Below are 17,784 nucleotides of genomic sequence, written 5' to 3'. Positions count from 1 at the left end.
CGCGCGCGCGCGCGTGTGTGTGTGTGTGTGTGTGTGTGTGTGTGTAAAAGTGTATGCGTGTGGGGTGTTCGTACGCATGTATAGTGTATACATGTCTTGAACAAATTGTATCGGCATACACAACTGACAACTTTACTATACGTCTATGAAAACAAAAATCACTGTAAGACGTTCAGAACGATGGACATTTGCAGCTTATTTTAGAAATTTCTTCTGCTGATTCGTATCGAAGTAACGTAATTAGACTTGGCCACACTGCAAAAACCGTGTTAGTAAAACAAAATAAAACAAAAACGTACACACACTCTCAATCCACTTGACTCACCATTCATGTGCACTTCTTCGATGCAAACTTCTTCTTCCGGTACAATGTCCACCAAGTGCTTTGGATAATATTCATCCTTCACTTCTATATGCACATCCGCCTCGACACCTAACTTATCCAACCTCTCACGAGCTTTGGTTACAAACTCTGCATCAATATCATTAAATGATTGCAGAGTACCTGATGACAACGGTCTACTGGCCTTTGTTATTCTAATAACTTTATTTTGAAGTCGATTTTCTCTTTCTTTCACTTTTTCCATGTACTCTGCGTACATGAGCTCCCTCGTGTGGTTGTCGGGAAACGACAGCGTGTCCATAAACGTAGGCATTGGTGACGGTCGATCGATGACTGATCGATTAAGTTGTTGCTCTTTTTGGATTACATCCAATAATCTAGATCGAGTTTCTCGATACTTGCGCAAAGACACTAGACATTCAGCATCAGACAATGGTTCGTCACTAGTACCGCACATTCGACACGCTTCGTCAAAAACTTCGGAACTATACGACTTCGAAGGCGATTGTGATTGAGATTTGTTATAACTTAATATATCTACTATGGGTGTTAAATCTTGACGTGGTGATAAATTTGGACTTCTTGTTCTATTAAGAAATTTTTTGTGCAGGTCAATAATTTCAGACGTTTTGGAAAAAGAGGACGGAACGTGACACGATTTCGATTGACTAGGCGATAAGCACAACGACTTTGATGATTCGCCATCAGACAGAGTGAAACTTACCCAATCAGTGTCAACGTCAGCATCGGAAGCTATTGAAACACATCTAGAAGTTGTTTCTGATGATTGTATTTCTTCGTAATCATCCGTATCGTCCTGAAGTAATCTAGCTATTTGTTTTAATTTATCGTGAATGGAAACTTTATTTTGTCTGCGTAGTTTGTGTTTATGGTCGTATGCTTTACATTGTTTTATTGTACTATCATCTGAAGACTCTACTTCGTGTTCCATGTTCTCTTGATGATTATTAAAAACATTTTTTGGAAATTTATTATCTTTTTTCATCCTTAGTTGACTTGAAAGTTTAGGTGAATCAGAATAATTAATATGTTGACTTTTTGTATTTAAAACATCCAAATTATTCATTTTTTGATCTTTACAATCAACTTCAATACAGTTTTTTTGAAAGTATATAGTCGTATCTTCACATGATTCTGTATCGAGTAATGTATTAGTAATGAATTGATTTTTTCCACCATTATTACCATTTACAACTATACTATAATTATTTATTATTTTTTCGTGTTGTATTGGACTTTTGTTAACATTTACATCTTTTAACGTATAATCGTCTTTATGTTTTTCATTAGTTAAATTATTTTTATTTAAAAAACTACATATTCCCCTGTCAATACGTTCATTATTTTCTAAATTATGTAAAGTTAATGTGTTTTTTAACGGTTCAAGTGTTTCTAAATCAATTACATATTCGTTTTCAGTAGTAACAATATCTGCAAACCTGAGAATCTCCGATTCTCTGACTAAAGACGGAGATTCTAGTCTTTCAAGCTGACATTCTGAAGCGTTAGTTTTATTTTCATTCACTTCTGAAATATTTTCTAACTCATTATTATATTTTTCGTCGACATCTGAACCCTGGTCTTCGGGTAATTTCTTGAAATTATTCTCGTTTCTAATTTTTTCAGAGCTTTCCCAAGTTTCCTTTTTTGGATCATCATCACTTGCACTTGTTTCCTCTTTAATAACATCTAAGTGGCAAAAGTCTGGAATAATTTGACAATATTCTGGTACCGAAGGTGTGATTTTTTCAACTCTGACTACTACTTGAATTGGTAATCCAGCTTGTTGACGTGTTTTTAAATCAGCTATTAAGAGCGCTTCATTATGTTTGATCCATTCTAATTCATCAAATCGAGAATCTGAATTTTCCGGTATTATTTGTATTTTTGGATTTTCTGTTATTTGTGTTATCTCTTGAGCCTGTTCAATTATTTTATTTGGTAAAGTCTTTGGATGTTGACCGTTTAATTTTTCGGGAGAATCTGCGCGTTTCTTTTTCCTTCTACGCTTTCGTATTCTTTTACCTATAGGCAATATTATATATTCTATCTTTTTTTTTACACTTATGTTGTGCTACGAGATTAATTTTATGTTTGATGCTTAAAAGTTATGAACTATTTACTATATAACTATGTTATAAAATAAAAAATAAAATTATGTTAATAGTGTCGTTTTAAAAATATTTAACTAGGTACATTTGAATAAAATTAAAAATACACTCCCACTATTGAAGTTACTTGCATTCAATTCTATTAGGTATTGTGTTAGTATATAATTATAATATATTATTAAATAACATTTTATAAAAATTTTTTTACTCACTTTTTTTATTCGGCGTTTCTGTTTCCGTCGATTTTGGTCTTACACTTTTATCTGCACCTGCTTTAGTTTCTGCAATAATAATAGTCCAGAATTTATTTATATAGATAGCTATATCAGTGTAGATGAACGCAACAAAATTTTAAAAAATATTCGTAATACATCTAACAAACAATATAGAACTTTATTTAACGGTTAGTGAGGTATGTTTGTTCAACAGTGTTCAGCATCATCGACTGACTGTGGTAGATTCGCTGCGTGAGCACAGATTGGATGGGGCACACCCGCCGAATAGAGGAAGTAACATATAGCATCAAAAACCGGAGATGGGTTAACACACACGGATTCATTATTTACAACTCACACACGTACAATAGTCATTAATTTATGTACGCGTGTTTTTGTTGGTAACACATGTGCACAATGAAAAGGATGACAGACGAATAGACACAGGTCAACGGAACTGTGCATATGGGGTGGTTAATATATGTATACCTAATGCGTATATATATTTTATTGGATCAAATATCCTATTATTACAGCTGTATACTATTAATACAATGTAATGTTAGTTAAAGTTTAACAGTTAAACCATAAAATATTCTAAAAGTTTTATAAGTAAGAGAAATATAGTGATTATAACCATGTACAAGATCTAACTATAATATGACTATTATATGGTCTCATGTTTAATTTGTATAAAACAAATTTTAAAATGATTTAGGTACTAAATATTAAGGTTAGGTATGAGATAAGGTAAAGTTTGTTATCAGTACTCTTAATCATTCAATGGTCGACTGACACTTATTTCGTTTTATGATTAAGTTACAAATATATAACATCGTACATAATTTTATTGTTTACTTTATAAACACAACAAAAAAATGTCTTAGAAAAAATTAAAAACAAATAGCTTTTTTTATTTTCAGTTTAATAATGCAAAAATAGATAGTTTAAATTTAAATAAAAACGAATTACATTACACATTTGCTTACCTATTTTATATTTAGAACTTGTATATTATTTACTATTGAGACTAATCGTCCAATTATGGACAGGATGGGTGTAGTTCCTGTGGGTGGAGTGACGTGCAAAGCCTATTTTTGTATAATCAAGCTCACGAATAAACAATATTATGAATTCTTTAATTAAAAGTACAAATTAAATTTAAATATGATTTGATGAAGGTTCTGTAGTATAAACTAATCAGCAATTAATGACATTTTTATAATTTACAAGATATAGGCGTATGAACTTAAAGAGCCTATATTCTATATTATAATATATTCTACTAAAAAATATAATATAATACAATATACAAAGTATACATCCTATATTAATACTACAAACACATACTTTAAATTTTTGTAGCAAAAATACTATTTATCATTTGGGTAAAACAAATATTATCAAAAAGTGATTTTTAATTTCTTCAGAAACTATTTATTTACTCTTATTTACATTTATTTTCAAATTAAAATTTACCTCGTAACTTTTAAATTTAATATTATTTCATAAATGTTATTTATTTTATTTAAAAATAAATATAATAATTTATACATATTACAGTAGTCCACTATTTCACTATAAAAACTAAAAACCATTAAGCGCCTAATATACCTTTTTTGTTTTTTTATTCGATCGTTTAAAAAAGTTAATAATAATCATTATATAGATTGTTATAAATTAGTATTAATTATAATTTATAACCATATTATTAATAAGATTTTAAAACATTACTTTTTTTTAATTTATTATTTTTATATAAACTTCAATTTACGGGTTTACAAGACAAAAATATTCAACTATAGAAGATAATATATTATATTTTTTTAATGAACATTCAGTGTAAGAGCCTTATAATAAATCTGTTGTAAAAAAGTTTAAATATTTGATTTAAACAAAATAAATAGTATTTAAATTTAAAAATGTATGCAACTATTAACGTTAGATATGAATTGCTGTGTTTATTTCGACCAATATGTAAAATACTTCTATATAATAAGTTTAAAAACAATTTGAAAAGATTTTGAGGTTAATATTGAAGGCTTATGGTAATTTTTTTTATTTAGTTACATTTAAAATCTATTTCTTACCTATTTTCGCTTTTAGCTTATTAGGTCTATGGTATTTGTCTTTTAATCTCGATTTTGTACTTTTGTACTCAGGTATTGTAGTATTATTTAAATTGACAGGACATAAAAAATAAAAATGATCAATACACCAATATCTAAATGTGAATCGCATGTTAACGTATATTATCAAAGAACACAAGACACTAATGTAAACTGTTCACTTTCATCGGTAAAGATTATCTGAAGGCATACGATAGTGCTTGAGAAATAGTACTTCGGTGGGGTGCAGTTACGGTCGACTGAACCGTCGATAATACACTAAAAGACTTGTTGAAAAAGCAGCTACATTGATATAAGATGGCCGATTTTTTTCTCAAGTACCGAATACTTTAAAGACACGTTTATGGCCTACATTTGTATACATAATACTATATGGGCCAAAAAACCAAAAAAAAAAAAAATATTATATATTCTATACTATACTAAATTGCCATTAAAAGAGAATATAAAATACCTATATAATTTAATATAATTAAAATGAGTGATAATATTTTATAATAATTACAGTAAATTGTTGTTATAATTTTTATTGAATTCTATAATTAAATTAAGTTTTTCAATAAAAAAAAAAGAGATTAATATTATAATATCAAAATAAATATATCTATTGTATGGAAATCTTCATTATTACAATTATTATTAATTGCATTCATTATTTTAGTACTTAATTTATTTTGTACATAATTAAAACTTCGATACATCAAATATTATAAATTGAATGTACTATATAGTATATATTTTTAATTTAATTAAATATTTTAAATTGCATTATTTAATAGTTAGTTAAAATTTATAAACTATGTTCAATTAATATAATTTAAAAAAAATAATAAATATACTTTTTTATTTTTGAAGTTGAGATATGTCATAATTTCCAGTAGTTTTATTTTTAATTTAAATTTATCTATAGTAGAAAAAAATGTGAAAAAGTAGGTAAAGTTTTCTATTTATAAAAGCTTATTAAAAAAATATATGAACTAAATAGAATGAGATCACGTATAATCAAGTGAAATTGTGAAAGGGTATAGTTTTTTTAGTATTAGAGAAAAATCAATTAGTAAGATATTAGTTAGGCGTGTTAAATTGCAAATAATAATAACTTAGGAAAAAATCTTACCAGCTTCATGTTTTTGATCGTTCTTTTCGATACTGGACTTTGATTGCCTGTAAATAATAACAATTATCATTACAAACTACCCAAAGATTTGTAATTAAAATTAATATACAACTAAAGAAATACATTATTTTTAGTATAGGTAACGTTGCTATTTCCTATATTATAAAGTATTTTATATCCTATAGTCTGAGACTATAACAATAAAATATATTATATTACACAAAAATATAATTTGTACAATATTTAATTCAATGTCAAATACATTAATTGTTAGGTTTAAAATATGTCATGGGCTTTTTTAACACGCATATGTATATTATTTTAATGCGATAAAGAATGATGATATTTTATACATGAAAAAAGCCTATGGCGAAGTGTACAAAAAAGTAATCACTGCACCGTATATCCTCGTTTCCAATCAGATTTTAACAAGGTACATACTATAATGCTGTGAATGTGTTATAAGTTATAACACATAACGACCAATTGATTGAAATATTTTTTATATATTCTTATTATGGAAAACAAAGGTTGTTCTTACATTCAAACTAAATAAAAATCATGTTTTTAATAGTAAAATATATTAAGCTTTGACCCGTTTGATTTAATTTCAATTTAAATAAATATATAATAATAAAATAACTGCCATTACCGTAACACAGATTAAAATTAATTTTAAATGTTAAGTATAAAAAAGTTGACTGCAAAATTGAATGAAATAATCTATAACTTAAAACGGAACAAGATGTAAAAACAAAAATGTTTCTATTATGGTAATTTTTTTTGATAGCTAGATAATTTATCAAATTTTTTACGATGTGTTATTCTGTTAATATGTTTTAGTTATTTATCATTTAAATTATTATAATATCAATTATATTTCGTAATAAAATTTTTTTGTGGCAATAAATATTAATAATATACATCAACATGTAAAATAATTGGCCCAAATAGTAAATATTTTGATGTATATATGGAGAGGATCCTCCACTTTGAAGCTTTGACCATCGTATAATATCCACGTCTTTTTTTCAACATTAAAGATACTTAAGTCCACCAAAAAAAATCAACAATTTGTGCCATTATCTACAGAAGTATAATAACTATTTTTATATGTTATATGCAAATTAAATCTGGTCGTTTCATTGTATTAATTTTACAATCATAGTAAAACATTAATTGTATAGGTATTAAAAAAATAATTTATATCACTTGTAATTAAATTATGATTTTATTTTTATACATATATTTGTATTATGACGTGTCTAAAAATACAAAAACATGAAGCACACCCTACAAATCAGTGGTATGTCTAATCAATAATATTCACTACTTGGGTGCCTGGATTTGACTAACATTTAGTAATAAAAAAAATAGCAGGTACATAAAACAAAAATATCGGTAAGGCCTTCCTTACTATTCAACCTTTTTTTTATTTGGGCCACAATTTAAATTAATAGAAGGGAAAAATTAAAAATTAATTTATATATTGTGTATAGCATTTGATAATTTATTATAAATAAATTAAATATTTATTTTAAATTAGTGTGCATTTCAATATTGATATATTTTTTCACCGTTTTGGATATCTAAATTTGTAGTTGCTCCATTATACTACTCTTTACAAGTCGTTAAAATTCTATTTTGTCATTCTTTACATATTTCATCTTTGAAAATGAAGTTTCACATAGATATGTTGATGTGAACATTGTTAGTAAAAGATGGGCACATTTTTATATTGTCTTGTATTTTACGTACGATACACACATTGATTATTTTATGATAACTTAAACTTATAATATTAATTTTTAAAGTTATATTGTTTTATTAATTCGATGAGTTTTGTTTAAGCCGCATAAAAATAATTGGCGGCCCGCAGTTTGAGTATCGCTATTCTACGGTGTCATGTGTGTAACAGTCATGGAGTAACGTTAAAGCCAAAGGAAGAACCTTAAGGTATAAATATATTTATCTTTAATGTGCTTATATAATATACCTACTGTTTACATCATTACATAATGAATGTTTATTTATATTTTATTATATACCTTATTAGTTATTTCTTAGTTACATAAACATAACATTTGTATCACATAAGTTGTGATATATATTTGTTATTTCGTCTTCACTCGCTCCTAAATTTAATTTGAAAAATGCTGTCTAATTAACGGGTTATTTATAAGTACCAATACCCGTAAAAAATACATAATATAATAAAAAGATAACAGTATAACATAGAATATATTATATACACTATACGAGTATATAGGTACAAATTAATTACCTATTCATAAAATATCCATTTTAACATAGTCAAATACAAATTATTATTAAAAAATATAAAATGCATAAGTATTGTAAGGTGTATAATATCAAAAATTCATACATAACAATATTATATGTATCTAAAAATTATAATGAACCAATATCTGTATTAAAACTAATAATAATTTGAATTATTTGTTATTAGATAACTGAAAACTCAATTCATTAAGTATATAAACAATTTTAAAATGATTTAATACAATATAATACGTAATTAATCATAATTTACTATACATTCACAAAAGTCAAAAATACTTTTATGTAATACATGCGTAATTTAATAAATATTAAAAAAACCAATAGTTGATTAATGTTAAATAAAGAGTAGTAAATGTTTATTAATAGTATATGTGCTGTAGAACAACTATAGTAAATAATAAGTAAAATTAAATTTTTTTTGCCTATAATATGTAAATTTCAGTTGATTTCAAAATTAAGTGTCATGTGTAGCGTCAAAAAGGCGTGTCTTACCGAAGCATCGAGATTTATCATGATTATTATAGTGATTTTATTGTAATGTACAGGATGGGCGTGAGGTTAACAGTCCAGAACATATACAAGTATACTTGGTCGACACCCAAAATATATTTATTTATTTTTTGAATTTAACTTGCTAAATTATTGTTGCAAAATAATTCAGCTATTGACATATTACATAATAAAAAAATAGACTAAAATAAACGTAATGCATGATTTTTACTCAAAAGTCTAAAATACTAGTTATTTATTTATATTATTTATTCTAATATTGAACTAATATAATTCACACTAGTACCAATATTAAAAACCAACTCTCAAAACATAATACTTTAAAAAAAAAAATGTTTAAACGTATATTTATAGGTAAGTAGTTTTTAATTTTTAGTCAAAATCTATGTTTTAAATTCAAACATTGTATACTTAAATTTTTAAAATGTCTTTAGTAATGATAAAAGCGTGTATAGAGGTGAGTTATATTATAACATAATGAACCACGTTAAAAAAAATATAACTAGACAGTTTTTTAAATATTAAAAGATAATGTAGTTAAAAACTTAATTGTTTTAGAAAAATAAAAATATTTAATAGATGGTTTTATTAAATAGTATAAAAATGGTTACATCTTACATATATATTATCTTGATTCTCGATAACTATGTTTAAAAGTAAAATGTATTGTATTATTGTATTTTTCAGGCGCAAAATGTTTTTTTCATATATTATGTCAACAATTCTAAAACAGATCTCCCATCTTCTAATAATAATGATATATAAAACAGTAAAATAATGAATAAAAATTTCAAAATTTTAAGTTATTCTTAACAAATAATAATAATTTGTATTTAGTGAGGTACCTATATTTTATTTATTTTATTTTCATGTTAAAATTGTATTACTTATTTATTTATTTTTTCTGATAAATTATATCTTGCAGCTTAATCTATAAAAGCAATGTAACTTAAACTTCTAATTTTTAACAAAAGTTATATCTTATATAGAAGCACTTATTATAAGCAGTCTAATAGAAGGAGTTAAGGAAAATTATCAACAAGTAATAAATGATGGGAAAAGAACACGAGAACTTTTGATATTTTAACAATGTTGAAAAGATGATGCATTCTATACTGTGGTATGATAAAAAAAACAATATTTCATAGAAAATAAACGTGGCATAATAACTTTTCAATCATTATTTAAGCAGAAATAGAAACTGGTTCAAAAATTTATAGTGACGAATAGATATCCTACGCCTATTTAAATGGATACTAGTCACTAGGCCACGGATATATACACCAGACAGTGAATCACCAATAAAACTACACACATATGTATTATAAATAAAATAAAATCAAAGTTTTGTGGCAATAATAATATTATGTAAAATTGAACTAATGATAGTGTTTCTAATTTGCAGCTCTTTCTGAGCCATGGACTCTAATCAATAATCAGCTTCAAAAAGAATGATAGCGTTACTTATACCCTTATACGATCTTTGAAAAATATCTTTGAGACCTTTATTTGACATTTTTATTATAAGGAAGCTTACATTTAAGTCAGTGGCGTCCCTAAACCCTTTTATAAGGGGGGAGTGAACTTTATAATATAATAATTTATATATACAAGTTGATTCTTTTATCATTAAACACTCATTATTTCAAAAAGTGTTGACTTTTTTCAAGTTTTTTTTTCAAAATGTTTAGTTTCATGCTTTTTTAAAATCATATAATATTTTTATTTTTTTCACTCTTATATTTAATAGTAAAATCACTATCAACTTTTGATTTTCAAATGGCAACCTATATTTAAAATGTACTAAATTAATAGGACTATTTTTTTTTTTTTTTTTTATAAATTTTAACGTTCAATATATTATTTTTTATTTAACCGTTAGTGAGTTATAGCTGCTCAAATGTGGGTGGTTTGAGGTTTTTAGGTGTTTGTCCTACAGGTTATTACGGCTGTAAGGCGTTGGTAACTACAAGTACAAAGTTCATCACTGCGTCAATAGTCGATAACGAGTTTATTATACATGACTATAAGATATGAAAAAAAGTATTATAAAAACCGAAAACCACCCAACATTGAAAAGCTATATCTTGCTAAAAAATTAACGAAAAGTAATAATTTAAACATTAAAATTCATGAGAAAAAATAACCCTATTAATTTAGTACATTATATAGGTTGCTATTTGAAAATTAAAATTTGATAGCGGTTTTACTATTAAATAAATTAGTGAAAAAAATAAAAATTTCATACAATTTGAAAAACGTAAAATAAAAATTTTGAAAAAAGTCAATACTTATTTAACGAAATAATAAATGTTTAATGATAAAAAATCACTCTGTATACATATAAACACACAAATTAGTAGGTAGGTGATATAAATTACGAAAATTTGAATGAAAATAAGGCTATGGAAAAGGCGATTATTCCATTCACCTCTCTCCCTGAGGACGTCTCTGATTTTGATGGTACCTAACATATTGAACTACAAACCAAAACTATTTATTTCAATTGTATATTATACTAACCGATAAATGCCTATAGTTAACTTATCTCCAGAATTTCTAATTAATGCTTGGGCTTCATTAGATGTGAGATGATCAACAGACGCAGAATTTATTGATTCGATTAAAAATCCTTCTCGTACACCAGATTTTGCCGCTTTCCCTGCATTATTAACCTGAAAAATAATAATTAAAATTATTTAACCATACCTTTTTTTTATGCACAAAATTAAATAATTACAAATTGATAATTGTATTTTATTATTTTTGAATGCATAAAATTTACATAATGTAGTGTAATTAAAATAATTTACTATGTTGCATGTTAAATATCATGTTAATATTTAAATTATATTATACTTTTAGTTATTCTCACAGATTATATTTACATTAATATTAACTAATCTGTAACATGGCTAATTAAACCAATAAATGATCTAGTAAAAATAATTAAAATTTCTAAAGTACTTAGACTGTTGTATATTAATGTAAATGTTATAATTATGTACCCTATAAGTTATTTGGATACTGGGTAAAAAAATTTATTGAGTATAATATTTATTATAGAATTTGTAATTTAGAAATAAATAAATAAAATTCAAGTTATGAAATTATTATTTAACTTGTTCCTTTTTGTTTCGAAATTTGAGCATCACGTGTGTATTTTCTGTCTTCAGCAAACACACAATAGTAAGTCGTTATTCAATTTACTAACGTTATTCAATAAATAATAATACAACAATGAAAAAAAATACAGTTAATTCTAAATACGTATAATGTGATCAATTTGTATAACTGTAATGGAAGACAGAACGGAATTGAAAGTATGTAGCTATTATAGTATAAGCTGTCATAAAATGATTGGATATCATAATCAATGTTATGAAATTTGACAGATCTCTGGAAACGCCCTCATTTCTACAACCTTCAAAGAATAATTGAATCTATACATTTTTAAATTCATAAAATACTTATAACAAACTATTTTTTTATAGGTTTAAATTCTATGTTAAAATATAAGTATTGGTTATACTTTGGTAGAACCGCAGGAATGAATGTTTATTTTAACAACTATGTCTATGTGTAACAGTGTAACAGTTAAAATAATAAATTAACAAATTTAAACTCGTTATTATAACTAATTACTTGTTTAAACAATTATAGCTTTATAGCTTTTTTTGCCATTCATTAATACATAACAAAGACCGTATAGTGTAACTGTAGTATTTAAATGATAGTGTAACATATGCATACAGTATACGACAAAAGTATCAACTAACAACTATTTCAACCTTCTCTTTTCGTTTTAGTTACAAATATGTAAGAAATAAAAATAATTGATGCCTATCTATGATTAAAAAAAACAATTATAAACCACTCTAAACAGTCATACGTATCTAATATCTACAATAATAATATATTATAATACAATAAAATAACATTTTAAATAAAATAATATATTTAGTTTAAACAGTTAACTAACAAAATCTTTAAGTTGTTTTTTGTTAAGTTCATAATTTTCTTATTCAACATTTTTTTATTTATAATTCAACTGTACCAACTTATTACGTTGCATTATAAGTGATTAATATAAGAGTTCTTTTTATATTTTATTTATCTTAAAGAGCAAAGACAATTCTGACAATCTATTAAAAATAATTAAATACATAATATATTGTATATACTATTCAGATGAAAATTAAAATATAATACATTATAACTAAATTACAATTTGTATACGTTGCTAAATATTGTACGTTTGAACTACGTACGCTACAGATAATTTTCAACGAATTACATTTAAATTCAAATATACAATACCTTAACATATTCCTTTACAAAATGTATAATTACTTAAGCACTGGTATAAACGGCAATTTAATTGAAGAATTATTAATACTTTAAGTCTAAAAGCATTTGCTGAGAAAGAATTATCACTATTTTGAGAAAATAAAAAATGTCATAAATTTCGATCAGGGATTAGGTCTTTTAAGAGAAGCAATAATATACAATTCCATCCAGTGAATTTTTCTGTATTTTTAATACCTTTAAGTAACATTGTTTATTTGTACAAAATCATTAGTATTCAAAAGTTTTTTATAAAAAAAGGCATCAACTATAACCAAGCGTGGATCTAGAAATGAAATAAGATGGCTAGATGAAAAAAATTACTTTAAGTACATAAAAACTAGGCATCAAGTTTAAATTTTAATAGTGAATACATTTTGCATATTAAACTCAAGTAATGATAACATATTATTATATAGTGCCATAAATATAAGATATAAGGCGTAACAGATAGACTTGACCAAAAAAAAAAAAACTATGCTAATTAAATGTATGACAAAAATTGTTAATATTATATGATGAGTAAATAATTTAAGAAATATTTTCATGTCAGAAATTTTTTTTTTTTTTGCGCAAAGCACATATTTTTTTCAGTTGTATTATATATATTTGATTGTTAAAATAATATCAACGTTATCGCAATACTATTATTTCGTGAATTAGAACTACAGAATCATGATCATATTATATTTTTCTTAATCAAATTATACCTACCTTTTTTTTAAAAAAATTCTTACATACTTAATATTATTTAACAAGAGTATTTACGATTTGTTTCTAAGCCATGAAATTAATTTTAAGATTGGAAAAAAAACAAATAAACTATTTTTTTATGGTTTCGACTTTGACAATTCCGCTAACTTTTACCCAGTGCCTCTGTATAATGCTATATAAAAATAACAATACCTTATTTTTATTTTGAGTTGCTAAAATGTTAGCCAGTAACACGTCTCTGAACCTTCTAGCTGAATAATGGAAATGCACGTGAGCATCGGATACCGTTTCGACAAGCATTTAAAATATGTATAATAATAATCAAAAATATATAAGTATTATATTATGTACACAATCACGCCACTATATAAAAATGTACTGATATATATTAATCATATTGAAACGCGATGCAATAATAATAATAATAAGTCTTTATTTAACGGACGAAGACAAATTATAAAAATAGTAGGCTTAGATCGATCTTATTATTATAAGGATATTATGATGACAATATTATTATTATTATATTTTAACAATCGAGTAAAATCGGAAAAGTCAAAAAACACTACAGCTGCGTCGTAGGTATATACAGCGGTAATCGTGAAGAAATACTGATGATGTTTAGATAATAAATATTTTGCGTCGGACAGAATATTCTTATTATCATCTATGGTGGGTCGAGCGTAAAATGGCAGAAGAAATAGGAAGGAAGGAAGAATAAAAAGAAAACCAATGATAGCAGTGGTCGCAGCATCTTAACAGCGGTATGTAATAAGAATGGTATAAGAATGGATTATTTGGGCAAATGAACCGTAATGGAATGCGACCGGCAGGCCTTGAACACCATAAAATAATAATAATATAATATAATCATATATTAAGTGTGGAGGGACTAGACTGTGGCCAGTATCAGGTATACTATCCGCGGAGGCATAGACGAAGACATTACTGAGAATTGTTTGCAGTTTTCGGTTTTTTTTCGATACAAATAATTATTAACTATCGCGTGAGGTGTGATCGGAATGTCTATAATATGTGGGACATTGTATAAAACATATACCAATTATATCTAATATATCATTATTATTTACATAATAACATACGATAAGTATAATTTTAATTTACCGTATTGCACACCAGAACTGCAGCCATGCACTCGATTAGTATGTAATGGACGATATTATAAAAACTACGTGTGTGTGTATACAATTCTTTGTCGACTAATATCGCAGTGAAAGCCATAGATACATATATTATAGTCATGCACTCATAGAACACGAACACGCCAACGCTGCAGGATGTTCAGTAATATTATAATACTAAGCCGGTGATATAATTATAGAGACTTAGAATTAAATTAAACGGTTTAATTTTCACATTAACTGCACTTTTTACTTTTTAGTTATTTTGAACTTTATATAGTAATGATTAAATGTATATGTTTTTATGGTTGTACATAGAACGTAAGTTTTTTAAGATCCATAAAAATAGTAAATCTTTAAACGAGTCCATTAAAGTAATAAAGTATCCTTGATTTAATAAGCGCTATTCATCAGTATTGTTTTTATTGTTTAACGGAATAAGAATAATAACTATTTTATTTAAATAAATCTAAAGTTATCAAAAAATCTTTACGAATCCCTTTAAAAACTGTAATGAATGACCAGTAAACAAAATAAAATAAATATGTATGTAAAGCTGTAGCACAACAAGTGTAACTTAGCGAAAATACAAACTCGTAAATTATAAAATTTATATTTGTAATAATAATATTAACAAACACAATATACAACAAACCAAATAATTAAAATAATCATTTTAATATTTTATGTTATGACTTACGTTTTTGAAGTTTATAAGTTCATTGATATGCATAGTGTAAGTCATTTTTCTGGCTTTTTTTTTATTAAATATGAGTACTGAGTGGTACTAAAACTTTATATTATTTTTAAAAAGTATTTATTAATAATTTGTTCATGCCTCAATCTTCAGTAACTTATAACACCATCATATTCTTAATCTGCAAATTAAACTCGTTAAAATTTTGTTTATGAAAACATTTTCCTACTAAATTAATTAAATAAATCTAAATAAATAATCTATTATTATTTAATAGAAAATTCAGCACAAAAATTAGAAAATAAAATAATTAGTGTAGACTAAACACTTAGTTTGGTTTTCATTCTATTATTTTTATACTCAGTGGTAGTTGTATAAATAATATTATAATATATTCTTGATAATTTTAGTGGTTTTAGTTATAACATTACTAATAGATTTAAAGACGTTAAATATCACACTTCTAATACAATTTATAAGAATAGAAATTTCAAAATAAATTGCGTACGTAATTTTTATATTAATGCACATACTACAGAATTCTATGGACTAACTATATTATTCTACAATCTTACGTGACGTACATAATTTTCTCGCACAAATCTATTTTTAGTATGTTAAAATACGAAGACCTTCGCTTTGAATGTAGTTAGAAAAATATATATTCAATAGATGCGTAAATAAACCAGTATATTTACTATTTTATTATGAAAGATTTACTATCATAGTATAATATAGATATTATAAATGTTTTTTTTTATATCAAATTGCGTGATTTGTAAATAGTAAATCGTCACTAATCATTATTTTCTTAGATATCTATTATATATATTATTTTTTTGTAAATTAACTGAATCAAGAATTGTTGATACACATATATATTATATACAATATATAACATTACAGGACTCTTACCCTTTTATTTTTAAACAATACAATTAGATTAGATCAAAATTAAATTTTTGGAATTTTTAAATGTTCATAAAAAGATCGTATTTTTCAAATGTTTGAGATATTTTCTACTTATTACTTATGGAAGTATCCTACAAACTTTTATTGTTTAAAAGAAAATCCCCAATTTCTACTGTAAATTGTTTAGTAGGTAGCTTAAATTCGTGTCTATCAAAATCAAAATTTGAACTGATATTTTTTAAGTTATTTAATTTTGTGTAATAGAGATAAAAGGTCTATGAATTTTAAAATTTTAGCATTAATACTATTAAATATATATTTATAATTTGTAAAAAGGTTCCAAGTATAATAAATAATAAATATCAAGTAATTCATATAATTACAATTTTTATAAATAACTTTTAAGGACTTTTAGCCTTATCTTATGAGTACTAAGTACATGTTAATAACTGAAAAACTGCTTGTTCAAATTTTGTAATAGGTAAATTAACTTGTTAGAAAAATTATCCATTAAATTAGTTTTAATAGAAAAGGGGAGGAGACATCATTTGAAAAACAGAAGTTTGTATTATAACAGGACACTCCTTAAGTAGTTTAATCAATCTCAATAATTTGAAAATATGGTCTTGAAATATATTTAATAATTATCAAAGGAAAAAATGAAGGTGAACACTGAACATGCTTATCATCGTAAATTATTTTGTATTTCTGTACTTATAGTCTTTACATAAAATGTGTATTTACATAAATGTCTTACATGAATATCTGAAAATTTCATATACAACAGTACTTATATACACTATCATGCGTACAACTATTATACACAGATGTAACCAGTTCATCATAGCTGTTAAATTAGATAAAAAATAATAATAATCGTATAATACATTTATACGGTTGATTAAAATACAGCTAGGATTTGACTGCATGGTTTTGAGAATTGTATCACGGTTTCATATACGCACGATTAATATTTAACAATTTCAATACAGCAATACCATCATATTATTGTCCATTGATATTATACAATTATATTAACTCTTATTTTAAGAATTAAATAATATTTCTTATAACATAAAACTTGGAACTGACAATTTTATTTCTGGGTATAACTGATACCAATAATAGCATAAAAATAATAAATATACACACAAAGATAATAATTGTAATACGAAAAATATTAATATGTCTTTGATATCTGACATAATATTATAATCTTTTC

The 17,784-nt window shown here is 25.0% G+C and overlaps 1 protein-coding gene across 10 annotated transcripts in view; it reads right to left on the bottom strand.

Annotated features, from left to right (window-relative positions):
• The window catches only part of LOC113548641, a 54,380-nt gene that overhangs the window by 24,666 nt on the left and 11,930 nt on the right, over positions 1-17,784 (bottom strand). For 3 of the 10 annotated variants that reach the window (XM_026949615.1, XM_026949617.1, XM_026949622.1), the window contains exons 1-5: positions 14,004-14,141; positions 11,274-11,425; positions 5,937-5,983; positions 2,688-2,756; positions 326-2,389 (exon numbers count right to left, since the gene is read on the bottom strand). In XM_026949615.1, the coding sequence (XP_026805416.1) occupies positions 326-2,389; positions 2,688-2,756; positions 5,937-5,983; positions 11,274-11,425; positions 14,004-14,111 (2,440 nt within the window). In that variant the 5' untranslated portion in view covers positions 14,112-14,141. Of the gene's footprint in view, positions 1-325; positions 2,390-2,687; positions 2,757-4,780; positions 4,979-5,936; positions 5,984-11,273; positions 11,426-11,872; positions 12,011-14,003; positions 14,142-14,936; positions 14,979-15,653; positions 15,832-17,784 lie in introns of those variants that run through there. The other 7 variants (XM_026949624.1, XM_026949625.1, XM_026949618.1 and 4 more) reach the window with 6 other exon arrangements.

Source organism: Rhopalosiphum maidis, chromosome 4 (assembly GCF_003676215.2).
Source record: "Rhopalosiphum maidis isolate BTI-1 chromosome 4, ASM367621v3, whole genome shotgun sequence".
Classification (NCBI taxonomy): Eukaryota; Metazoa; Arthropoda; class Insecta; order Hemiptera; family Aphididae; genus Rhopalosiphum; species Rhopalosiphum maidis.
Note: the sequence above shows the minus strand (reverse complement) of the source record. Positions and strands in the feature narration are given on the sequence as shown.